This window comes from Rhineura floridana, chromosome 6 (genome assembly GCF_030035675.1).
Source record: "Rhineura floridana isolate rRhiFlo1 chromosome 6, rRhiFlo1.hap2, whole genome shotgun sequence".
In the NCBI taxonomy this organism is placed as follows: Eukaryota; Metazoa; Chordata; class Lepidosauria; order Squamata; family Rhineuridae; genus Rhineura; species Rhineura floridana.
The window spans coordinates 114255950-114268835 of NC_084485.1; the positions used below are offsets into that span (position 1 = coordinate 114255950).

Sequence of the window (12886 nt, forward strand, 5' to 3'; positions counted from 1 at the left end):
TTGTAGGGGCCATTTGCCAACCCAGTTAAGGTCACAAGCAGAGAAGGCACATTGGAGACAACTCCTACCTAATGAAATGCCCACTTTACGCATATTATGTTGGAGCAAAGCTGGCTGAATGAATAGAAACTATCTTGGAGACACCTTCTTTCATGTACTGGTCTTTGAAAACAGTTCAGTTGGTATCATAAACTGGAGGAAGGTGGGGGGGGAACCTGATGAAAAATCCCATGGCACTTAAGGAAAAACTCAACAGTGCACAAAGTCACAGAATTAAACAGGGATTAATAATGCCCAGCCCTCCAAATATTGTCAGACTACAACTCCCATGTCATCCCTGACCATTGGCCATTCTGTCTGGGGCTGATGGGAGTTGTGTGCCTGAGTCTACAAATGTGGTTGCAACTGTCAAGTGCATTTTTTTAACCTGGGTGAGCACAGCATCGGAGAGTTGCATTTGCATCTCCTGAGCCTGGAAAAAGTGTGGGGCCTCTCCCCCGACAGTGGGCTGAGCCACGGGGACACATGGAAAGCAGAGACTGCTTACTGAGTGTCTTTGAGGCTCAGTGCAACAGAGAAAAACCCTTAGTGGCAGAGCACATGCTTTCAACTGCAGAAGGCCCCACATTCAGTTCTTGGCATCTCTAGGTGGGGGCGGAGGAAAATCCCATCTGAAACATCATTCCCCATCCCTGCAGTATAAGAAATCTAAGTCGGACATTGATCATTACACCTATTGGTACCTTCATCCTGGTCAGAGGGTTGTTCATCTCCCGTTGAAGCGAAGCAGCTCTGCCAGCCAGGAATGTCTGAAAGGCAGTGGCTAACAAGCCCTCATATTTTTCAAGTAGCAGCTTATCATCAGGAGGGTAAATACGCCTACAATTTTAACAGAAGAAGGAGAAACAACCGCTATGAAGTGAAGACAGAGGCGGCAAACCATCGACGCCGACACATTACATTGAAATGAACAGGAGTCATGTGAGAGCAGAGCAGTACAGCTTCCATTCATTCCAACAAGATGTGCATATTCGTTTTATCCCGGCAGCTTATGTGCAAAGTCCAAACAAAAAGTTCCTCCAGTAGTAGGTTTGTTCAGTGTTCATCACCAATGTGGAGCATACACTGCGAAAAAACACTAACTATAGTTAAATTACACTATGTGTTATTTAACTAGGGTGCGAGTAGCTATTCCATACTATAAAAGCACAGTGGGCACAGTGCTAGTTCTTCTATGGAAATAGAAAGGTTTAAAACTTTGAATACTCACTGAAATGTCAACTTCAGGTATGCATGAGGCATGAAACATTAACAAAACATTGCATTCATAATTCAGAAGTATCAAGACTGAGTTTAAGGAGCAGGGGGGTACTACAAAAGGAAAGTGGGGATCCCATGAGTTGCCTACTCCTCCTTTTTTTTAGAATAACCATCTGTCCTGAGTCATGTCCTGCTTTCCATCAGGCTGGAGGGAGTGGCACTCAACCTTGTCCATCACCAGCACTACTGTCCCACTGCCCAAGATCAGGCTACCGTATATAGCTGGAGAGGTCAGAGGAGCAGAATTCATTCAAACCTTGAGGCAGGGACCTTTCTTTGTTGTCATCGTTTACAAAACTCTAGGAAGCACAATGGCTCTGTACAGATGAATGTATAAATTGCTATGGAACTCCTGTGCCCCTGTCTATGGACATTTCGTTGCCCTGCATGAGCACAGAATGCACCCAAGGATACTTGGCTCTTCCCTACCGCTGTGCATTTCAAGGCAAGCCTGACTGCAGGGCAAGATCTGGGGTGGGATCATAGCTCATTGGCACAACACATGCTTTGCATATGGAAAGTCCGAGGTTCAATCCCTGCCAACTTTAATCAAAAGAATCAGAGAAGAGGGAAGATTCTTTGGCTGATACCCTGGACAGCTGCTCCCAGTCACAACAGACAATATGGAGCCAGATGGATAAGTATTCTGCTTTGCTGTAAATCAGCTTTCCATGTACTTATGATATATAGGTACATCACCTATTATGGGAAAACTGCCTTTCAAGGAAGGTTGTCCACCATTATTTGTCTTCTGACTGCAAAATTCCAGATAAGCTTCCAGGCAACCCAGGGTTCCCTGGAACAATTTGAAACTGGATTGAAGAAGGCTGCTTCTTCTGTGATTAAGGTTGCAATCCTAATCATATTTGGGAATAAGCCCTATTAAAACACACCCTACTTCATCGGACACACTATCAACTAATAGTAATCCATAAGAGGATCTGTCCCACAGATTAAAAAAAGAAAAAAATCAGTAGCGTTTTGCTTTCAAAATTTAACCTTTACGTTTGAGTTTGAGAAAAATGAAATATATTCAGGGTCAAACATCATCATAGCACTCAAGTGATGTTTTCACAGTGGTGTTTGGATTTATGTAACATGTTTTTCACACATAATCAGAGTGGCACTGTGTATGTGTTTATGTGTTTATTTATTGTAACTATTTTCCACCCATCAATCATGTTCTCAGCATGATTTACAAAAAAATAAAACAATTAAAATGTAAATACCAGAACAAAAGCTAAAAGCTACAAAAAGTCAGCAGAATTAAAATTACATTTAAAAGGCTCAAGAAAATAAAAAAGGTCTTTGCCTGTTGCAGAAAGGACACTATATGAGGTGCCAGGTGAGCCTCTCTGCAGAGAGAATTCCAAAAGTGGGATACCAGCACTGAGAAGGACCTTTTATCATTAAATTTATATCACACCTTCTTCTTATTGGACAGATGAAGAAAATTCAGGCTAAGATGAGCAATTAACATAATGCCAGCCAGACCAGACAATGTTTTGTTTTTTAAGGTGGTATTTCATGCTAGTCCTACTCAGAGTAGACCAACAGACGTGGCTCAGTTAGGTTACTTTCAATGGGTTTTCTCTGAGTAGAACTTAACTGATGACAACCGTTCTTTACAACTTCATTTGCTATTATTAGCCACTGGGAATCAGAAACTCTTGTCAGCCTACTGTAATTCACCTAGAAATCGATAGACCAGCCTTTCCCAACCAGTGTGCCTCCAGATGTTGTTGGACCACAACTCCCATCTTCCTGACCATTGGCAATGCTGGCTGAGGCTGATGGGAGTTGTGGTCCAGCAACATCTGGAGGCACACTGGTTGGGAAAGGCTGCTATAGACAGATGATCCTGATCTACCTTCTGCCCAAACGTGGCTTACACTATGTCCTGAGTATTATAAACTAACAGTTAACTAAAACAATCACTTTTTCACCTCTAAGTTCTGGTGCAGGCTCCTTGAATACCATGGTTTGCAAGTCTGAAACTAGCCATAGGAACACATGCTCCCTTCCTCTCTCTCCTTCCTAATTCAGAGCAAATTCCCGCAATTCTTATCGTCTTTGACCATGGTTTTAGAGTAATATCTGCACTGGCACTAATGATGATTAACAGTAACCTCTCATCTTAACCAGGATTTAAAAGGAGAGGGGTGGAGGGAGAAATTCACTCTCTGCAGAGGGGAAGAGAAAGGAATGCCTGTCTCCAAGGACAGCTCCTGATTTTGCCAAATCATGGTTTGCAGCGAACTGGCACAATATCTGCACTCTGCACTAGATGTAAAACTTGCTGCTGGTGATAATGACCAACTGGTACCAGTTCTAAGTTACACTGATTATTCTCATCGCCCCCTACTGCCACCTGCAGAAAGACATTTTTGCACAAACAGGATTTAAGCACAGCACTCTCCTGTTACAAAGCAACTAAGTCCAAGATTTATTTGGGATAGGAAACCAAGATTACATCATTACCTGTAATTTCCCATGTGTCTGTTTTCATATTCTTCTTTGGAGATTTGCCTGCGTACTTGTGCAAGTCTCTCTTTCTAGAAATCAAGAACATTTAAGAAGTGATTATCAAACACATCACTTGAGGAGGGATGGAAACTGTCACTTCTCTATTTATTTATTTAAAAATACCAGCTCCTCTCTCCTCCTTTCCAGGGAACGACGCTGTTTCTCCCAATCAGAAGACACCGGCGACAGCCTTTTCATCGAGCCTTGGCCATAAAGTCTCTTCTGAGCTTCTGCTTTTTGCTTGGCTAAATTTTTTCTTTTATCACTTGTCCTGAAATGGAAAATTACAGATTACAGGGAGATGATGAAAAGAAACCCAGATAAAGTATCCATCAAAGAGGGCTACCATCTGGCCTGGCCTGGCCTACTTCCTGTGCCTTTAAAACAGCTTGCTGTGAAGGAGCCAATGGGCAAAGCCTTTCATGGTGCAGGAATGACCAGCATAATGGCCAGGGATGGGTCCAGGTTTGAGAGGGTTCTGGGCAAGGGGCCTTCAGGGGCCTTCCTCCTACCAGAGGCAGCTCCTTCCTTCAATTCCCAATGCTTGACAGGTGCAGAATGGAGGCTTTGCCATGGTTGTTCACTTTGTATGGTTTAAAATTCGTCTTCTCTTTTTATGTGCTTTTTAAACTGTTTTTGTTATATTTTGTACATTGCCTTGGGACCTATGTAGAAGAGTATTAATAAATAACAATAAGAATAGCTGCTCCTAACAATTAACTGGCATTGGCAGCCAGAAGCTGCTTGCTCTCCCTCTCCTTGCTACTTCCCTGCTTGTACTGGCCGGCAGTCACAGCAGCAGCTCAGTCTCCCTTTCCTGGAGCATGGCTCATTCCATTGCCAGCTGTTTACTTGATAGCCAGGGAAGGCAAGCCACCATCCAAGAAAGTGGCAAGGGCACCTACTACCAGCTACCAACCAGGAGAGGGCAGGTGAGCAAGCAATGGCCACTCTTGTGGATGAGCAGGCAAGAGGCCAGCAGCAGTGCCAGTGTAATAGCTGCTGCTTCAGCCCACTCTGTGTGAGAGGCAGATGGAGGGGAGGGGAGGGGAAGCTGCAGCCACCACCACAGCCTGCACTGCAGCACCAGAGTAGGGATGAGTACCACCAGAGGAGGCCAAATCCTCCCTGGGGCCTCCAAAATGCAGCAGTGACCTCTGCTTCTCCTCCTCCTCCAGGATCAGTGTTGAGCCCTGACAGTATGGTGGAGCCTTGGCAGCTGTCTGACTATGCTGAACACTGAGAGTAACATCACAAATACCTACACATTAAGCTGCTGTCAAAAGCACAGGGCAGAAGCTGGCAGAGAAAGAGAGGCAAACCTACCATCAAATACATCTGGAGAAACGACGACTATGCACTTACATTATTTAGTTAACTAAAATTATAGGAAGGTTGTTAGAATAAGTTATCTAGGGCCTTACCAGGTGTTTTGTGACACTAAACATGGGAACTCCGTCTGCCATGTCCTAATGCAAGACTGACTAGCTACCCATCCACTTAACTCCTTGGGGTATTCTCACTGTTGGTATGGCAGAGGTGAGGGACTGGATCCATGCAGGGGATCAGATTCAAAACTAGCCCTCCCTCGACAGGCTGTTTTGAAAAGTGGGTGGGACCAACCTGTCAATCACCTCATATATATGACATCAGGTGCTTCAAAGTTCAAAGCACAGCTAACAAGGAAACACCTTCATTTGCAGCCACAGTTCTTCCTGTGCAGTCCAGTTATTAATTCAATATGCGGATGGAAAGGAAGAATTTTGGGGTGGGATGGAAATGCTGCCTTTTACTGAGAAAGAGCAGGCAACATTTGTCCTCTCTGATCTCCGCAGTGTGGTGCTTAGTGCCAAGATAAATCTCTTATTTAGCATTTAGATCAGATATCACATATCTCTGAACCTGATCAGGTGAACCACATCAGGTGACTGACAAGTGGTCTGGTTTGCCCAAAATGGCCTGGTGGTCCTGATTAGGTCTAATTTGCCACTGCTGTGCTATGGAGATACTTGGAGAGGGGCATTATCCCCCTGGCCCTTCTCAGCTTCTGTGTAGCAACAGATGTCCCTTTCAGTCTTCTTTTGTCCTCAGCTGCATTGTCCTGCAAAAACAGATTTCCCCTGATAATGGTGGGGGTTGCAATGATAGAAACAGCAGCAGCAGAAGTGTTACCCAAGCAGCTACACTGGGGTTCTTAATGATAAGGCCAACACTGCAGTCCTGCATATAAATTCCCTACACTGAGCCCAGTCGGTTGTTCTGTACAAGCTGGAGGATGGTAGAGTATTCAGGTCTGGAGAAGAGATGGTCAGAGGAAACAAAAGAGTAGAAGTGGGGACATTTTTAGCTGAGGATAAATGCAAGGAATTGGGAAGCTCCGTTCAATGAATATAAACGTTGGAGCTAGGAGAAAGGACCTTGAATGGGAATGTGTCCGGCTTTTTATATTTAATGGTGGTTGCAGGATTTTGAGTTTTTATTATAACAATTAAAAAAAATAGTCACTCAACAAATCAGTTCGTGTCAGAAGGGGGAAAAAAGCCAACAATATTTTTCCAATTCTAGCTGTTAATCACATACAGATTTAAAAAAAAAAACACTCAAATAAATAATTTACACCAATAAGGGTAGCAAAGGAAAGTCATCACATGGGAGGAGAAACATGTAAAAAAACTTACAATGAAAAGCATTCTGGAAAGGGAGACATTTTGCTCAAAGAGAGTTTCCTCTTATTTATTAATCAATCACTCTTAAACGAAGTTATTGAGCTAATCTAACTAATGGTGTCATTAAGAACCAAAATGTCTCTCAGACAGGCACAAGAAACCAAAACGCTTATATTAGACAAAGCAATTAGAGATCTCAATAAGCAGCCAAACAGCACAAAACTGAAATGAACAACATATTTAAATGCAGACAGCAGCCAAATTTCATATTACTATAGCTAGAAATCCCGCAAAGGATGGATTTGATCAAAACCCTATAGCATTATTTCCCTAGGAGGCAGAATTTGGGAAATAAGTGCGTTCCCTTTAATGACAGGTGAACGGTAAGGCTTTTCCTTCAATACCTTCATGGTAATAATGATATATTGCCATCATTATTTCTTCCAATAATTCAATTTAGCTCCAGCATCTCAGCCTTGCACAAGGTATCTTCCTATCATGGGGTTTAAATCCAAGAGTTGCCTGAAAAAGATGCTTTATAATAAGGCTGGGTGGCCCTTCCTCAGCTCCTGGGTCAAAGAAAAATTTCACTTGCTCCCCACTAGCATACCCTCTCTGATGACAGAATTGTGTTATATTTGGCTCAAAATGTTTATGTCAAAAGGGTTGAATATAAATTACAAGTTTTCTACAGAGCATTTTCTGTTACCTTCGCACATCAAAATATAAATTTATCAGTTTTTTTTTAAACCGTAACAAAAGGAGCAACAGGCAAAATATAAATTTACCTTATATTGAGCAGCTTTAATGCATTCAGCAGAACACCTTTTTTCACATCATAGTCTATTTTTTGGTCAGTACCAAAACTTGGGGCTCGGTTAATCTGAAAAATTAAGAGGACAGAACATCTGCAGATGATACAAAATTGGGAGGGATAGCAGATACCCTGGAAGACAGAAACAAAATTCAAAGTGACATTGGTAGGCTGGAGCATTGGGCTAAATGAAATTTAACAGGGATAAGTGCAACGTTCTACACCTAAGAAAAAGAAACCAAGTGCACAGTTACAAGATGGGGAATACTTGACTCAACAAAACTACACGGGAGAAGGATCTTGGAATTGTTGCTGATCACAAGCTGAATATGAGCCAACAGTGCGATGCGGCTGCCAAAAAAGCAAATGCTATTTTAGGCTGCATTAACAGAAGTATAATTCCCAAATCGTGTGAAGTACTAGTTCCCCTCTATTCGGCACTGGTTAGGCCTCATCATGAGTACTGCATCCAGTTCTGGTCTCCGCACTTCAAGAAGGATGCAGACACACTGGAACAGGTTCAGAGGAAGGCAACAAGGATGATCATGGGACTGGAAACAAAGCCCTATGAGGAGAGACTAAAAGAACCGGGCATGTTTAACCTTGAGAAGACTGAGGGGAGATATGCTAGCACTCTTCAAGTACTTGAAAGGTTGTCACAGAGGAGGGCCAGGATCTCTTCTTGATCGTCCCAGGGTGCAGGACATGAAATCACAGAATCACAGAACAGTAGAGTTGGAAGGGGCCTATAAGACCATCGAGTCCAACTTTGTAAAGCACTGGGTGCATTGGAAGCAAAATAAAGAACATGCCAAGATTTTGCCTGTTCAGATTAAATGCAACTCTCCTGCAAGCACATTCATAAATGGAAAGGCTGGGGGCAGAAATCAAGATAGAAGAACCTGCGTTCTTTAAAGAGTCACACATCTACGAAACAAAAAAGAGCAAGCAACAGAGTGTGGCTAAAACACTGTCAATAATGGGCTCAAGTTATAGGAAGCCAGATGTCAACTGAACATCAAGAAAAACTTCCTGTTAGAGCGGTGTGACTATGGAACTAATTCCCTAGGGAGGTGGTGGGCTCTCCAACACTGGAGGCATTACAAAGGCAGTTGGACAGCCACCTGTCTGGTGTGCTTTAAGTTGGATTCCTGCATTGAGCAGGGGGTTGGACTCGATGGTCTTAAAGGCCCCCTTCAACCTCTAATATTCTATGATTCTATGCCTTAATCTACGGAAACGTAACTGAGAAATATACACAAACATAACATTTGGGTGAAGTTTTCAAATGCCAACCACCCACACTCTATTCAGGCATTATTCCGAACTTTCAGAAATAACTCATGGGGGTTTCACAGGATGTTGGTGTGTGTGTCCCAACATCCTTAAACCCAGCAGTTCCACCCCCAAGGTCTGAATGGGGATTCTTCATATGTCTCACCTAAATGTGCTTAGAATCATCCCCATGATCGGGAATGCTGCATAATCAGGGTTCCTGATAAGTCAGGATTCTAACTATATTCAATGTGAACAAGTGAAGAACATCCCCCTGACTTCAGACCTTCCTGCTCAATGTGGGAAGTTCGGGGTGGAGCCTGTGGAACAGTGATATTTGGGGCAGCAGGTGGCCCCTCTGTATGTTTTTTCCACATAATTTAGAATAACAGCTGAATAAAGCTTTGGTCATCTGTAAAATCCCAGCATTTAAACATAATGCCTGGCATGCGCGTGCACTGTGGATGGCATGCAAAATGTCATAAAACAACGGGATTTTAAGTTAACATTTGCTCTGCAATTAATTAATTAATTATCTATTATCTCATTTTTATACCACTCTTCTTAACTACAACCAGAGTGGATCACCAAAAATATATAAAATAAAATACACAATACAAAAAATAAGAACAACCTATAAAAATCATTAAAACTAACAGCAACAGAAATATTTCTCAGCACTCTAATGTTAGGAAAAACGAATAAGTTACTGCAGATACAATTCTGCTTGAGTTGCAATCAACCAAGTATTTGCCCACTCTTTGGATCTATAGCCATAGTTTAGTAACCTGAGCGCACTGAGTAGGATGAAGGTACAATGTAACGTTCAAAAAACAATGGGGACAACCTCTGTTAGGGTGGTCACACAAAGGATGAAATCTAGTGACCATCACATGCCTTGATGTTTTTGGTAGTTCTGCTGCCCTCCTTGGGGGGGGGTATATGCCCCAGGACAAGGGTATTCTCTGTGGCAGCCCCTAAACCTCCAATTTTCTACTGTCACTTCAATTACAAAATTGTACATATAGGACTTAAGCATTCTATGCCATAGTGGTCCAGCTTTCTGCACTCTGATACAATCCATTCATCCTACTAATTGGCAGGAAGGACAGTATTAATTCATAGCAACTAACTATATGGGTTGCATAGGTTTCTTGAGAACTATTCTACAGGAACAGCAAAACCATGGCCTGCTATAGGACTACCTGCAAAACCCTTCCAAAACTCTCAGCTGGCTGAGAACCACTTACTTCCAAGCCATGTCTCAGATTAAAGACTTCTTGACCCTGGGTGGGTACATTTATTGATAGCAGGGATGGGAAACCTGTGGTCCTTCAGATGTTGGTGGATTTCAACTCCCATCAGACACAGCCACATTACCACTAATAAGAATTGGAGTCCAGCAACGTCTGGAGGACCACAGGTTCGCCATCCCTGATTTATAGCTATGGCTCACTCATCTTGACCACTTACATTCAGCTTCACTTTTTCCAAGGTTTATTAGTTTATTGTTATATATTCATTTTCAGCATTTTATGACTCTTTTATATAAAAACTACTACATAAATGGCAGCCTGAGATACAAAAATTAAAAATAATAAACCAAGCATTAACTGCACAACATTACACTAAAACTGCAAAAGATTAGTGTCAGTTCAAAAGCAGCAGCACTGAAAGATCCATTTTCAGGCAGGAATTGAAAAAGCCAGCTGGAAAAGATAAGCCTTAGCGGTCCACTGGAAATTGGACAGCAATGGGCCAGGTGAACTTATTTCGGCTTCACTGTCTCAGCACCACAGCAAAGGCGGCTCTGACTCTTGTGTCCATCCAGTGTATTTCAGGTGGTAGTGGCCACATGTACAAAGGTATCAGAAAGTAAGCTTTTAATAGATTTACTGTGTAGGAGTGATTAAGTTATGTTTCACTTTGCCAGTTTTAGTTAACAGTGTGGCAGCTACATTCCAGGGAAACTGAAGTTTCCAAACTTGCATACAGCATGTTAACAATCCAATGTGGAAGTGACTGACTAGGCCATAAATGACAAGCTTCTCATGGAAAGGGCACAGCTGGTGTATCCCCCCCCCAAGCTGGTAAAAGGCACTTCTAGCCAATGCTTCCATCTGTCCATCTTGCAGTAAGGATGGACCTAGACTCTGTTTCCAACCTGATCTGTTCATCCTCCTGTTCTGTTTGCATACTTCTCTTCTCCCCTTTATCCTCCTCTCCCATCGTCTTGTCTCACTGCCTCTTGATTTTTGTACCATCTCATTCTCTCCAACTCAGTCCTGCACTGGCCAGCTCTGACAATTCCTTGTGTTATCAAGTATGTTCTCTCTCATGCTAACTTATACTTGATGCAACTACTGCTGTCATGTGGAAGTGCTGGATGTCATAAAGTTAAATACTGATTTACTGACTGATTTATTTTCTGGAGCCATTTCTGTCCCACTACTCAGGGCACATTTCAACCATTTAAGACTGCAATATCATATAAAACAATACAATGAAAAGGTGCTGAGTGTATGGAACAGACTTGTTGAGATCTGTTCAACATGGAGCCACGCGGGCTGTGTCTCTGAACAGGTATAACTATTAATGTATTTTTTAATAAAAATGATGACATTCTAGACTAGACAAAACAAGGTAAGACAAGATTGCTCAGCTTGAAAGAGAATCTTCCACTTTTCTTCCACTAGATGGTGCCAGCTAGTTCACCTTTAAAACAAGAGGCAAACTAGAGAGCGAGTCTTGGACTCTCCTTCTCTCCTTACTGTGAAAAAGGGGGATGTTTAGTGACAAGGGAGATCCTGAGCATTGATAAAACCCGTTAATGTTTTCACCCACTCTTAAATGCCCTCTGAAAGTTTTCATTCAGAAAGGCCTTCTACGGTTAGTGAGGAACCTCCAGCCTGCAGACCAATCTTGGCCCCAAGGGGGTCCAAGTTGGCCCATGAGGCTATTTCCTCAAACCACACCCATCAGCTAATGCTGCTGGGTAATGTCAGCTGATGGGCAGGAGGGCAAGATTCAGTCCTACTAGGGTCTGCTTCATCAATGTGTTCCTTGCAGGGAATGTGCATCATTGAGACATTTGACTTTGACACAGTACAGAAAGCGATTTGCTGGTCTTATAATCTTATAAGCCATCATCCCCTGATGAAAGCCTGCAGATAATAGGCTGAAACGCGTTTTGGGTTTTATCTATAATAAAAGTTCCTATTTTCCAGCATCTTGAGATAAGGATCTGGCCCACTGGCAAGAAAAGGGTCCTCATCCTGGGTGTATATGCTGACTTCAGGTTCCCCATCCCTGCAGGAGAAGCAGCAAAATATGACACACTTGCCAGCCCCCCCACACACACACACTCTTCCCCTGCAATCTTTTCTTAGCAGCTAAAACGCAGAGCTACAGAATTTCATCCATTATGAATATTTGACCCTTCCCCCCCCCCACTGCCTATGGCATTTAAAATAGGCAGGATATTGGTTAACTTTACTTAAAGATCTTGTAGTTTTAGTACACTGCTCAGAGATTATATGTCACATTTTTGTATACCGCTTAAGTGATTGTTAAATATGAAGCACTTCAGAAATGCTTTTAAACAGGGCTTTTTTGTATAATAGTACTCACCACTACCAAATACAGACATCTTTTTTGCTGCCAATGCCAGCCATTTTGTGCTGGCACCTGCAGTAGTTTACCAAGATGTGAGTACCAGCGCCTTAATTTTTTTAAAACAAAAAGCACTGCTTTTAAATAAATCAAATGCTCTTGTCATTTTTTCAGAGCGGCTTACCTCAAGGAGCCATGGCTTGAGTTTTCTGTCCAGCAGGATATCAAACCCCAGAACTTCAAAGCAAACACTGTCACTTCCTGGAGACTGTCCTGGTCTACACATACGATAAGCATGAAGGACATGTGGCTCTGCTACGATGAGTGTCTTCACCACCAATTCCTGGGGGATTGTCCAGAAAGTATTTATCTAGGTTCATCTAGATCATTGTTTAGGTTTGTTAAAAAAAGATCACCAGAACGTATTAAATAACACGCATTCAAACACAGAAACAAGATTGTGCAGAATTAAGGAATCTAACTGACAGCTGGTTTCACTCTAAATCACAAGAGCACATAAACAAACAGCATTTAGGGGTCTAATCACAACCACTAAAAGCACACTAGTAATTTTGTTTAATGCATTTGTCAGTCAACTGGAACAATCTGATTCTTTTGGCAATTTTCCAGTTTCAAGACATGAAAAGAATCTTGCCCCAAAAGAATGACAAGG

General features: G+C 42.4%; 1 protein-coding gene across 8 annotated transcripts in view; it reads right to left on the bottom strand.

Annotated features, from left to right (window-relative positions):
• Positions 1–12886, bottom strand: part of TTLL7 (tubulin tyrosine ligase like 7) — a 99299-nt gene that overhangs the window by 32323 nt on the left and 54090 nt on the right. For all 8 annotated transcript variants that reach the window (XM_061630525.1, XM_061630524.1, XM_061630520.1 and 5 more), the window contains 5 exons: positions 12398–12556; positions 7301–7395; positions 3970–4117; positions 3802–3875; positions 744–879 (listed from right to left, as the gene is read on the bottom strand). In XM_061630525.1, the coding sequence (XP_061486509.1) occupies positions 744–879; positions 3802–3875; positions 3970–4117; positions 7301–7395; positions 12398–12556 (612 nt within the window). The remainder of the gene's footprint in view (positions 1–743; positions 880–3801; positions 3876–3969; positions 4118–7300; positions 7396–12397; positions 12557–12886) is intronic.